This window comes from Hyla sarda, chromosome 11, assembly GCF_029499605.1.
Source record: "Hyla sarda isolate aHylSar1 chromosome 11, aHylSar1.hap1, whole genome shotgun sequence".
NCBI classification, from domain to species: domain Eukaryota; kingdom Metazoa; phylum Chordata; class Amphibia; order Anura; family Hylidae; genus Hyla; species Hyla sarda.
In genome coordinates, this window is record NC_079199.1 from 73563863 (window position 1) to 73577269 (window position 13407).

General features: G+C 42.4%; 1 protein-coding gene across 2 annotated transcripts in view; it reads left to right on the plus strand.

The window, feature by feature from the left end:
• The window catches only part of FAM177A1 (family with sequence similarity 177 member A1), a 71138-nt gene that overhangs the window by 23809 nt on the left and 33922 nt on the right, over nucleotides 1–13407 (plus strand). Inside the window, exon 3 of one of the 2 annotated variants that reach the window (XM_056545309.1) lies at nucleotides 8445–8520. In XM_056545309.1, coding sequence (XP_056401284.1) covers nucleotides 8445–8520 — 76 coding nt within the window. The remainder of the gene's footprint in view (nucleotides 1–8444; nucleotides 8521–13407) is intronic. The other variant, XM_056545310.1, reaches the window with a different exon arrangement.

A 13407-nucleotide genomic window follows, 5' to 3' on the forward strand; every position in this document is an offset into this window, starting at 1 on the left:
TTGTCAATTTCTGCTATACATCTCAAAGGAAGCAAGAATATTCAGTTGGGTTACCTAAACAGTCACCAGATCAATCCAGGAGAAAGGGAACTCAATCCACAAGTTCTTCAGGAGCTGGTCTTGAAGTGGGGACGGAGTAGATGCTCCCAACAAAGTTGGAACTTCGAAACCGCCTATGCGCTCCCTCCATTCCCTCTGATCAGCAGGACTCTGCAGAAAATTTGTGTGGAGAAATCCAAAGTCATATTCATAGCTCCAAGGTGGCCAAAGAGGGGGTAGTATACACCCTGTTTCAACAACTGTCCATAGATCACTCTTATCCTCTTCCCATAAGAGAAGATCTTCTGTTGCAGGGTCTGCTATTCTTCAAGGATCTAACAAATCTGCAATTGACAGCCTGGCTTTTGAGCGGTCAATTCTAAATCGGAAGGGTCTCTCACATAAAGTTATACATACTCTATTAAAAAAACAAGAAACCTACAACCTCTGCTATCTATAGGAAGCAATGGAAAAAATGTGTCTCTTGGTGCGGCTCCTGTCCTCCAGATCCCTTTTAACCCTAATATCTCTCAAATACTCAATTTTCTTCAAGACAGACTTGACAAAGGTTTATCCATCAGTACTTTAAAAGTACAAACAGCAGCCCTGGGTTGCTTTTTTGACACAGGTATTATAGGTCATAAATGGATTAAATGATTCTTTAATGCTGTTGCAAGATTGACACCCAGAATAACTAACCTCTTGCCACCTTGGGATATAAATTTAGTCCTCACTAGTCTTATTAAAGAACCTTTTAAACCACTTCCAAGATTCTTCAATAAAACTTCTGACCTGGAAAGCAGTCTACTTGACAGACGACATGACAGCAAGAAGGGTGAGTGAACTTCAAGCGTTATCGATTGAAGAACCTTACCTAACTGTGCTTGAAGACAGCATTATTCTGAAATTAAATCCAGCTTTCTTACCGAAAGTAGTGTCAGACTTTCATAGGTCTGAAGACATCATCCTACTTATTTTTTGTAATTCTCCAAAAAATAGAAAAGAAGAAATGTTTCATTCCTTGGACGTGAGAAGAACTATTCTTCTTTATTTACAACAAACCAAGGATTGGAGGAAAGTTTAAAATCTATTTGTTCAGTTCCAGGGCCCTATCAAAGGGAAGAAAGTTTCTAAGGCCTCTATTGCCAGATGGGTGAAGTCATCTATTTCTGAAGCTTATAGAAGATCAGGAAATCAAGTTCCGGAACATCTAAAAGCTCATTCAACCAGAGCAATGGCAGTCTCCTGGGCTGAAAAGTCTTCTGCCTTTATTAGAGCAGATTTGCAGGGCAGCGACTTGGTCCACCCCTCACACCTTCTTTAACCCCTTAAGGACCGGGGTTTTTTCCGTTTTTGCATTTTCGTTTTTTGCTCCTTGCCTTTAAAAAATCATAACTCTTTCAATTTTGCACCTAAAAATCCATATGATGGCTTATTTTTTGCACCACCAATTCTACTTTGTAATGACGTCAGTCATTGTGCCCAAAAATCTACGGTGAAACGGGAAAAAAAATCATTGTGAGACAAAATTGAAAAAAAAACGCCATTTTGTAACTTTTGGGGGCTTCCGTTTCTACGTAGTACATTTTTCGGTAAAAATGACACCTTACTTTTATTCTGTAGGTCCATATGATTAAAATGATACCCTACTTATACAGGTTTGAATTTGTCGCACTTCTGGAAAAAATCATAACTTCATGCAGAAAAATTTATACGTTTAAAATTGTCATCTTCTGACCCCTATAACTTTTTTATTTTTCCGTGTATGGGGCGGTATGAGGGCTCATTTTTTGCGCCGTGATCTGAAGTTTTTAACGGTACCATTTTTGCATTGATAGGACTTATTGATCGCTTTTTATTCATTTTTTCATGATATAAAAAGTGACCAAAAATGCACTATTTTGGACTTTGGAATTTTTTTGCGCGCACGCCATTGACCGTGCGGTTTAATTAACGATATATTTTTATAATTCGGACATTTCCGCACGCGGCGATACCATTTATGTTTATTTTTATTTTTATTTACACTGTTTTTTCTTTTATGGGAAAAGGGGGGTGATTCAAACTTTTAATAGGGAAGGGGTTAAATGATGTTTATTCACTTTTTTTTTGCACTTTTTTTTTTGCAGTGTTATAGGTCCCATAGGGACCTATAACACTGCACACACTGATCTTTTACATTGATCACTGGTTTCTCATAAGAAACCAGTGATCGATGATTCTGCCGCATGACTGCTCATGCCTGGATCTCAGGCACTGAGCAGTCATTCGGCGATCGGACAGCGAGGAGGCAGGTAGGGGCCCTCCCGCTGTCCTGTCAGCTGTTCGGGATGCCGCGATTTCACCGCGGCTATCCCGAACAGCCCACTGAGCTAGCCGGCATGCTTTCGGTTTCACTTTAGACGCGGCGTTCAACTTTGAACGCCGCGTCTAAAGGGTTAATAGCGCGCGGCACAGCGATCAATGCCGCGCGCTATTAGCCACGGGTCCCGGCCGTTGTTAGAGGCCGGGCCCGAACCGCTATGACGCGGGGCCACGCCGTGGCCCCGCGTTATAGATCGGGAGTGGACACATGACGTTCCAGTACGTCATGTGTCCTTAAGGGGTTAAACACGACAAATTGAATGTAGCCTCGTCTCAAGATTTGGCCTTTTGGACCGAAAGGGCACCAAGCTGTACTCCCTCCCTAGACATCATTTATCTGGTATGTCTCATGTCGTGATGATGAGGTTAAAATGTGTGAATTATGACTTACCGATAATTCTGTTTTCTTTAATCATCACATCAGCATCCTTTAATTCCTCTCTAAGTTTTGTACATATGTGTTAATATAGATAGATAAGAAAAACAATGATGTGCTTGGTTTTAACGTAACTTTATTCTTTCATGAGTTATAGACAAGTTTCTGACCACTTGTAAAATGTGTTCAATGTGCTGCCCATTGTGTTGGATTGTCAATGCAACCCTCTTCTCCCACTCTTCACACACTTCAGATGACCCCCAAGATAAAAGTCTAAGGGGGTCAGATCGGGAGACCTTGGGGGCCATTCAACTGGCCCATGACGACCAATCCACTTTCCAGGAAACTGTTCATCTAGGAATTCTCGGACCTGACACCCATAACGTGGTGGTGCACCATCTTGCTGGAAAAACTCAGGGAACGTGCCAGCTTCAGTGCATAAAGAGAGAAACACATCATCATGTAGCAATTTCGCATATCCAGTGGCCTTGAGGTTTCCATTGATGAAGAATGGCCCCACTATCTTTATACCCCATATACCACATCATACCATCAATTTTTGTGTTCCAACAGTCTTGGAGGGATCTATCCAATGTGGGCTAGTGTCAGACCAATAGCGGTGGTTTTGTTTGTTAACTTCACCATTCACATAAAAGTTTGCCTCATCACTGAACAAAATCTTCTGCGTAAACTGAGGGTCCTGCTTCAATTTTTGTTTTGCCCATTCTGCAAATTCAGTGCGTCGATCTGGGTCATCCTCGTTGAGATGCTGCAGTAGCTGGAGTTTGTAAGGGTGCCAATTGTGAGTAGCTAATATCCACCGAAGGGATGTTCCACTAATGCCACTCTCCAGTGACATGCGACGAGTGCTACGCTGTGGGCTCTTGCTGAATGAAGCTAGGACAGCCACTGATGCTTCTTCATTAGTGACAGATTTCATGCGTCCACATTTTGGCAAATCCAACACTGAACCAGTTTCGCGAAACTTAGCAAGCAGTTTGCTAACTGTAGCATGGGAGATGGGTGGTCTCGTAGGGTGTCTTTCATTGAAATCTGCTGCAATGACCAACAAAATGGCCGCCATTGTCACCACCCATCTTGAAAAGTTCCCCCCCTCACATATACTAATGTACCACAAACAGGAAGTTAATATCACCAACCATTCCCATTTTATTAAAGTGTATCCATATAAATGGCCCACCCTGTATGTATATGTGTATATATAGTGTGTGTATTTCTTAGTAATTTGTAAACATTGAGTGGTTGTCTGGGGAGGGGCCTTTTAACCTCTTTGCCCCCAATGATCCTAAAGGAACAGGAAGCACAAAGAGGTTAAAAGGCCCCTCCCCAGACAACCCCTCAGTGTTTACAAATTACTAAGAAGCATACATACCGTGTTTCCTGGCGTATAAGATAGTTAGTACGGTCGAAAAAAGACATATGTCCATCAAGTTCAACCAGGGAATTAAGGGGTAGGGGTGTGGCGCGATATTGGGAAGGGATGAGATTTTATATTTCTTCATAAGCATTAATGTTATTTTGTTCCAGGAATGTATCTAATCCTGTTTTAAAGCTGTAAATTGTTCCAGCTGTGACCAGTTCCTGAGGTAGACCGTTCCATAAATTCACAGTCCTCACGGTAAAGAAGGCGTGTCGCCCCTTGAGACTAAACTTTTTCTTCTCCAGACGGAGGGAGTGCCCCCTCGTCCTTTAGGGGGGTTTAACCTGGAACAGTTTTTCTCCATATTTTTTGTATGGGCCAGTAATATACTTATATACGTTTATCATATCCCCCCTTAAACGTCTCTTCTCAAGACTAAACAATTGTAACTCCTTTAATCGCTCCTCATAGCTAAGATGTTCCATGCCCCATATTAGTTTAGTCGCGCGTCTCTGCACCCTTTCCAACTCCGCAGTGTCCCTTTTATGGACAGGTGCCCAAAACTGAACAGCATATTCCAGGTGAGGCCGTACCAATGATTTATAAAGGGGGAGTATTATGTCCCTGTCCCTTGAGTCCATGCCTCTTTTGATACATGACAATATCCTGCCGGCTTTGGAAGCAGCAGCCTGACATTGCATGCTATTCTGTAGTCTGTGATCTACAAGTACACCCAGATCCTTCTCTACCAGTGACTCTGCCAGTTTAATCCCCCCTAAGACATACGATGCATGCAGGTTATTAGTACCCAGATGCATAACTTTACATTTATCCACATTGAACCTCATTTGCCAAGTGGATGCCCAGACACTTAGTCTATCCAAGTCATCTTGTAAATTATGCACATCCTCTATAGACTGTACTGTGCTACAAAGCTTGGTGTCATCTGCAAAGATAGAAACAGAGCTGTTAATACCATCCTCTATATCATTGATAAATAAATTAAACAGCGGGCCCAGTACAGAACCTGACTGGGCGTATACAATGACCCCCAACTTTTACAGTTAAAATATAGAGTTTGGGATATACTCGTCCTATAAGACTACCCCTCTACCGCGGTACCTTACCATTGTTCCCCCACTCTAGGTTGTCAGCATAGTTCCCCCCCCCCCCCCCACACTAGGTAGGCAGCATAGTCCCCCCCCCCCCCACATTAGGTTGTAGTTCCCCCATATTAGGTTATCAGCATAGTTCCCCCACACATTAGGTTGGCATTATAGTTCCCCCCCCCCCCACATTAGGCTGGCGTTGTAGTTCCCCCCCCCCCCCCCATTAGGTTGTCAGCATAGTTCCCCCCCCCCACATTAGGTTGTCAGCATAGTTTCCCCCACATTAGGTTGGCAGTATAGTTCCCCCACAGACATACAGCCTTCAGCCATATACAGTGTATGGCTGTAGACTGTATGTCTGTATTCTGCCCCACTTCAGTTCTCCGTCCACCGCTCCTCCGGTCAGGGGTCACAATCTGCTGCTATGGCCTATAGGCCATAGCAGTAGGTCCCGGGAGCGGAAAGGAGCGGTGGTCTGAACACTGAAGATGACGTGCCGCTGGTGACTTAAGGTAAGGGTGCCTCCTCCTCCTCGATGCTCTGCTCCTCTGTTCTAATGGGCGCACGTACAGGACGTCAGTGACGTCCCTGCATGCGCTACCTCCCGGGGCCCCTGCGTTGTTAAAGTTCTCATACATACACACCTTAGGGAGTGGTTAAAGGGTGCTGATGTGATGATTCAAGAAAACAGAATTATCGGTAAGTCATAATTCCCAAATTTTTTTTTTTCTTCGTTCATGGCATTCCCTGTGCAGAATTAGGCTGCTTTCACACTATAAAAATACCACCGTTATTAACGTCTGTCTTAAAAATCTTGAAAATCGGGCGTTAATTATTAACGGCCATTATTTTGTGACGTGCGAGTGAACGGAAGAAATAACGCATGCACTATTTCTCCCGTTACTATCGCCCATCACAAAATAATGTCCATTATTAATAACGGGCGATAACTGGTTAAAACGGGTTTTAGAAAAATCCCATAGACTATAATGGGATTTTCTAACGGCTGTTTAACGGCCAATTTTCAAGATTTTTATGACAGATGTTTATAATGGAGGTATTTTTATAGTGTGAAAGCAGCCTTAGCAACATATTTTAATTGTTTGGACATTTCTGTATGCAGTGATACCAATTATCTAAATTTTTGATTATTTTATTTTATTTTGTATGTATGTATGTATGTATATGTGTGTATGTATATGTATATATATATATTATTTATTTTTTTTATTTGAAAATGGGGAAAGGCTAAGTTTCCACGCAAAGAAAAACGCCATGTGGGTTTTAACTTTGGCGCTTTTGCCAGCGGTTTTTATTCTTTTTTTTTTTTTAGACTTTAGCGATCCAATAAAGGGATGGTTAGGTTTTTTTTGGGTTTTTTTTCATTAAAATTTGTCGGTTAAAATAATATAAAAGATACAGTAGGGATGGAAAAAATTGTAGCTGACAAATTTAATATTTTTTTATAACAAAATTTTTATTTCATTTTCAAACAGGGACCAATTTATGTGAGCGGGCAGGGACATAAAAATGTATCCTGCAATATAAAAAATGGATAGAGGGGCCATTTAATTGTAAAAAGTAATATATTTTTTAAATACATTTTATGAAACTTTTTATTAATAAAGTGTTTTTTTTTTTACTTTTTGTGTGTATGTATATATATATATATATATATATATATATATATGTATATATGTATGTGTGTATGTATATATATATATATATATATATATATATATATATATATATATATATATAAATAATATTGATTTTTTTTTTTGATACTACTACTACTACTACTCTCGGCATGAAACAGACTGTTCCATGCTGGGAGATTTAGTACCTGTACTAATAGACAGACCGCCTCGGGTATCACTTCTGACACCTGTTGCGATCCTCTGTATAATCTACAGAAGCAGGCGGCATGGCCGCACTTCTCTGCTCCCCTGCCCGGCACTGTATTATTCTGTGATGTGAAGTTCCAGCCAATCACAACTCTCAGCAGCATATATAAAAGAATTTCACATCACAGAGTACAGTGCCAGGCTGGGTAGCATTGTGGCCGTGCCGCCTGTTTCTGTAGATTATACAGGAGGTTCACAACGGGTCTCAGGAGTGACACCAGCTGCGATCTGTCTATTAATGCAGGTACTACAGCTCCCAGCATGGAGCAGAGTGTGCTCCATGTTGGGAGAAGTAGTACCTGCAGTAAGGGATAGATTGCAGTGTGTGTCACTCCTGACACACGATGCGATCGTCCTTTAGATTCCTGAGATGCGGAGCAGCTCTCTTATGCACATCACATCTTTCTCTGTTCTATACGGCCGGCCAGTGATATGAATAGAAATTTACATAACTGATTCATAAATGCCGCTCAGAGAGATAATTGGCTAGCACCATCCGGCCAATCACCTCTCTAAGCAGCAAATATTAATCAGTGATGTGAATTTCTATTCACATCACTGGCCGGCCCAGAGTACATAGTTGAGATGCGGAGCGCTGTAGAAAGCCGCTTCGCATCTCTGCAATATAAAGGACGATCGCATTGGGTGTCAGGAGTGACACCTGGGGCGATCTGTCTATAAATACAGGTACTACAGCTCCCAGCATGGAACAGTCTGTTCCATGCTGGGAGTAGTAGTAGTACCTATATAATGAATAAAATAAAGAGAATAAAGTAAAAAAAAAGTAAAAAAACACACATAATTAAAATACACTATTAGTAAAAAGTTTCACAAAAGTAATTAAAAAAAATATTATTTTTACATTTAAATGGCCCCTTTATAAATTTTTTATATTTTTATGTCCCTGCCCGCTCACATAAATACATAAATTGGTCTACTTGGTCCCTGCTTAAAAATGTATAAAAATGTAGTTTTAATAAATATAAATTTTGTTAACTACAATATTTTTCCATCCCTACTGCATTCCCGCTTATTTTTTTTTTTTTTTTTTTTTTTTTTTTTAACCCAACAAAATTCTTAAAAAAACGCCAAAGGTGCCAAAAATGCAGTTTCCACACACAGAGAAAAAATGCCAAGAAAAAAACAAGTGGAAACTTAGCCTAAGGGTGATTTAATAAGATTTTTTTTATCCCGGTGCAAGGTTTTGGTGTTAGTTGATTATATCCTATCCCCACTGAGCCAATAACATATATTTTTTTTGATTATGGTTCTTGCAGACAAAGTTGACATGGGGGCCATATCTCTGGTTCTACATGCTGAGAGTTGCAACCTCCACACTTTCAGGTATGTCATACATTTACCAGTTTCCACTGGATAACAAAAAAAGCTTTATGTTATCACCTAATGTGTATCTGATCGATGGTCATATCTAATAGTTAAAGAGTACCAAACTATACTTTTATTATATTGTTCCTTATGTAATTATAAGACACTTTGCTATTTACTTGCTGTTAAAATTCTCAACCTTTATATGTTTTTAATGTGATTGAAAAAACGGCCACTAAGTGGCTCTGTTCTGTTTCCTATGCAAGTCAGTTAGTTTGGACTCCTCCTGGCCTGGTAGGAGGCCAAACTCGGGAAGTGCGTGTGGGGCATTTCGAAACAAAGCTCTTGCAGGCCTCAGTGACATTGCGCCTGCTGGGGGAGGCCCATTTTCTCCTGCCGGGAACTTACCCAGTGTGAGAAAAGGGAAAGGTATGATACAGAGCTTTCTAACCCCTTAACCCCTTCCCGACCTATGACATACCTGTACGTCATGGGTGGCAAGGTGTTCCCGGCCCATGACATACAGGTACGTCATGGACATTACTGCCGCTACTCGCGGCATCCCGCAGCGCCCGGAAAGATGGTGGCTATCACTGATAGCCAGCCATCTTACCGTGCGACCTCGGGGGGTTTCGTCCCCCACCCCCCCCCCCCCCCAGCGATCGCTGCTATCAGCTGGTCAAATCTGACTAGCTGATAGCAGCGTTTCGCTATGAAAACACTTAGCAGCGCGGTGTGTGAGTTCCGATCACGGGGATCGGGACACACACCGCTCTGCTAAGTGTCCCTGACCCGTCCTCCGGCGTCACTTACCCGTCCGAGCGGTGTCCCGAGCGGTCCCGGCGGTCCCGGCGTCCTCCATGCGGTCCCGGCTGCACTGCGTCCCGGAGGTGAGTTTCCGGCATCAGTGCGGCATCTTCATTGGCAGCAGTGAGATCGCCGTAAAGCGATCTCACTGCTGCCTCTGAGAGTTTCAAAACTGCAACTCCCAGCATGCCCAGACAGCCTTTGGCTTTCTGGGCATGCTGGGAGTTGTAGTTTTGCAACATCTGGAGGTCCACAGTTTGGAGACCACTGTATAATGGTCTCCAATCTGTGCTCTTCCAGATGTTGCAAAACTACAAATCTCAGCATGCTCAGTCTGTCCAGGCATGCTGGGAGTTGTAGTTCTCTAACATCTGGAAGAGCACAGATTGGAGACCATTATACAGTGGTCTCCAAACTGTGGACCTCCAGATGTTGCAAAACTACAACTCCCAGCATGCCCAGACTGCCCAAGCATGCTGGAAGTTGTAGTTCGGCAACATCTGATCCTTCAGATATTGCCGAACTACAACTTCCAGCATGCCTTGGCAGTCTGGGCATGCTGGGAGTTGTAGTTTTGCAACAACTGGAGGCACACTAGTTGGGAAACATTGTCCGTTTCCTACCTCAGTGCCTCCAGCTGTTGCAATTGTTGCAAAACTATAACTCCCAGCATGCACTGACAGACCATGCATGCTGGGAGTTGTAGTTTTGCAACAGCTGGAGGCACACTGGTTTGGAAACACTAAGTTTGGTTGCAAAACACTTGAAAGTTTATTACTTAACTTAGTGTTTCCAAACCAGTGTTCCTCCAGCTGTTGCAAAACTACAACTCCCAGCATGCACGGACAGCCAAAGGGCATGCTCGGAGTTTGCAACAGCTGGATGTTTGCCCCCTCCCCCCAATGTGAATGTACAGGGTACACTCACATGGGCGGAGGTTTACAGTGAGTGCTGCAAGTTTGAGATGGCGCAAATTTTGCGCTGCAGCTCAAACTTCCAGCGGCAAACTTGCTGTGAACCTCTGCCCATGTGACTGTACCCTTAAAACACTACACTACACTGACACTAACCTAAAATAAAAAGTAAAAAACACTACATATACACATACCCCTACACAGCCCCCCCCTCCCCCAAAAAATGAAAAACGTCTGGTACGCTACTGTTTCCAAAACGGAGCCTCCAGCTGTTGCAAAATAATAACTCCCAGTATTGCCGGACAGCCATTGACTGTCCAGGCATGCTGGGAGTTTTGCAACAGCTGGAGGCACCCTGTTTGGGAATCACTGGCGTAGAATACCCCTATGTCCACCCCTATGCAAATCCCTAATTCAGGCCTCAAATGCGCATGGCGCTCTCTCACTTTGGAGCCCTGTCGTATTTCAGGGCAACAGTTTTGGGACACATATGGGGTATCGCCGTACTCGGGAGAAATTGCCTTACAAATTTTGGGGGGCTTTTTCTTCTTTAACCCCTTATGAAAAGGTGAAGTTGGGGTCTACACCAGCATGTTAGTGTAAAAAAATAATTTTTTTACACTGACATGCTGGTGTTGCCCTATACTTTTCATTTTCACAAGAGGTAAAAGGGAAAAAAGACCCTCTAAATTTGTAACGCAATTTCTCCTGAGTACGGAGATACCCCATATGTGGGCGCAAAGTGCTCTGGGGGCACACAACCAGGCCCAAAAGGGAGAGTGCACCATGTACATTTGAGGCGATTTGCACAGGGGTGGCTGATTGTTACAGCAGTTCTGACAAACGCAAAACAATAAATATCCACATGTGACCCCATTTTGGAAACTACACCCCTCACGGAATGTAATAAGGAGTGCAGTGAGCATTTACACCCCACTGGTGTATGACAGATTTTTGGAACAGTGGTCTGTGAAAATGAAAAATAAAATTTTTGATTTGCACAGTCCACTGTTTCAAATATCTGTCAAACGCCAGTGGGGTGTAAATGCTCACTGCACCCCTTATTAAATTCCATGAGGGGTATAGTTTCCAAAATGGGGTCACATGTGGGGGGGGTCCACTGTTCTGGCACCATAGGGGCTTCCTAAATGGGACATGCCCCCCAAAAACCCTTTCAGAAAAACTCACTCTCCAAAATCCCATTGTCGCTCCTTCCCTTCTGAGCCCTCTACTGCGCCCGCCGAATACTTGACATACGCATATGAGGTATTTCCTTACTCAAGAGAAATTGGGTTACCAATTTTAGGGTGATTTCTCTCCTTTTACCCCTTGTAAAATTCAAAAATTGGGTCTACAAGAAAATGCGAGTGTAAAAAATGAAGATTTAGAATTTTCTCCTTCACTTTGCTGCTTTTCCTGTGAAACACCTAAAGGGTTAAAACACTTACTGAATGTCATTTTGAATACTTTGAGGGGTGCAGTTTTTATAATGGGGTCATTTATGGGGTATTTCTAATATGAAGATCCTTAAAATCCACTTCCAACCTGAACTGGGCCCTGAAAAATTACGATTTTGAAAATCTTGAGAAAAATTGGAAAATTGCTGCGGAACTTTGAAGCCCTCTGGTGTCTTCCAAAAGTAAAAACTTGTCAATTTTTTAATGCAAACACAAAGTAGACATATTGTATATGTGAATCAATATGTAATTTATTTGGAATATCCATTTTCCTTTCAAGCAGAGACTTTCAAAGTTAGAAAAATGCTAAATGTTCAAAATTTTCATGAAATTTTTAGATTTTTTACCAAGAAAGGATACAAATATCAGTGAAATTTTACCGATAACATAAAGTAGAATATGTCACGAAAAAACAATCTCGGAATCAGAATGATAAGTAAAAGCATTCCAAAGTTATTAATGTTTAAAGTGACAGTGGTCAGATTTTCAAAAAATGCCCAGGTCATGAAGGTGAAAATGGGCTGGGTCATGAAGGGGTTAAAGGAAAACTGTCAGATATTTTCTCATGCACTATCCACAGGTACTGGTGAATAGTGCAGGAGACTCTGTTTAAAACAAGCCCTACCTTACCTGGATCCGCCCGGCCGTTCGCCCGCAATTGTAGTTTTATTCTATGTGTATATCTTGCTTTAACTGGCACGGGCGGGGCTTCTGCAGGTTAACTGCCACTGATGTCAGTGCCCCTTAGGAATATTCCTCCCCCTTCCCTCCAGTTCTCCCTCTCTTCGCCGCTCCTTACTGTAGGGGGAATGAATATTCATAAGCGACGCTGACATCAGTGCCAGTTAACCTGCAGAAGCCCCGCCCGTGCCAGTTACAGCAAGATATACACATAGAATAAAACTACAATTGCGGGGCGAACAGCCGGGGGCGGATCCGGGCCAGGTAGGGCTCGTTGGAATCTGCGTCTCCCGCACTATTCATCAGTACCTGTGGATAGTGCGGGAGAAAATATCTGACCGTTTTCCTTTTAAGGACAAAGCCCATTTTGACCTTAAGGACAAGGCCAATTTTCATTTTTGCACTTTAGTTTTTTCCTCCTCCCTTTCTAAAAATCATAACACTTTCAATTTTGCACCTACAGACCAATATGAGGGCTTGTTTTTTGCACCAGCAATCGTACATTGTATTGACATTAGAGATGAGCGAACTTACAGTAAATTCGATTCGTCACAAACTTCTCGGCTCGGCGGTTGCTGACTTTTCCTGCATAAATTAGTTCAGCTTTCATGTGCTCCCGTGGGCTGGAAAAGGTGGATACAGTCCTAGGAGACTCTTTCCTAGGACTGTATCCACCTTTTCCAGCCCACCGGAGCACCGGAAAGCTGAACTAATTTATGCAGGAAAAGTCAGCAACTGCCGAGCTGAGAAGTTCGTGACGAATCGAATTTACTGTAAGTTCGCTCATCTCTAATTGACATCAATCATTTAAAGGGTAACTCTCATTAAAACAAATTTTTGCTATTGGTCTCCTTATGGTAAATGAAAATATTTCTAATATATTTTGTTTAAAAAAAAAAAGTTTTCTATGTTTTATTTGCGCTTTAAAAAAAGCTCAAGAGCACATTTTCCCCCATCTTATACACAGACTTTGGACCGAAGCCCAAACACAGGAATTGCAGCCTGGAGTGCTGAGAGTGGGGGAGTGTCCAGCCTCATCCAATCAT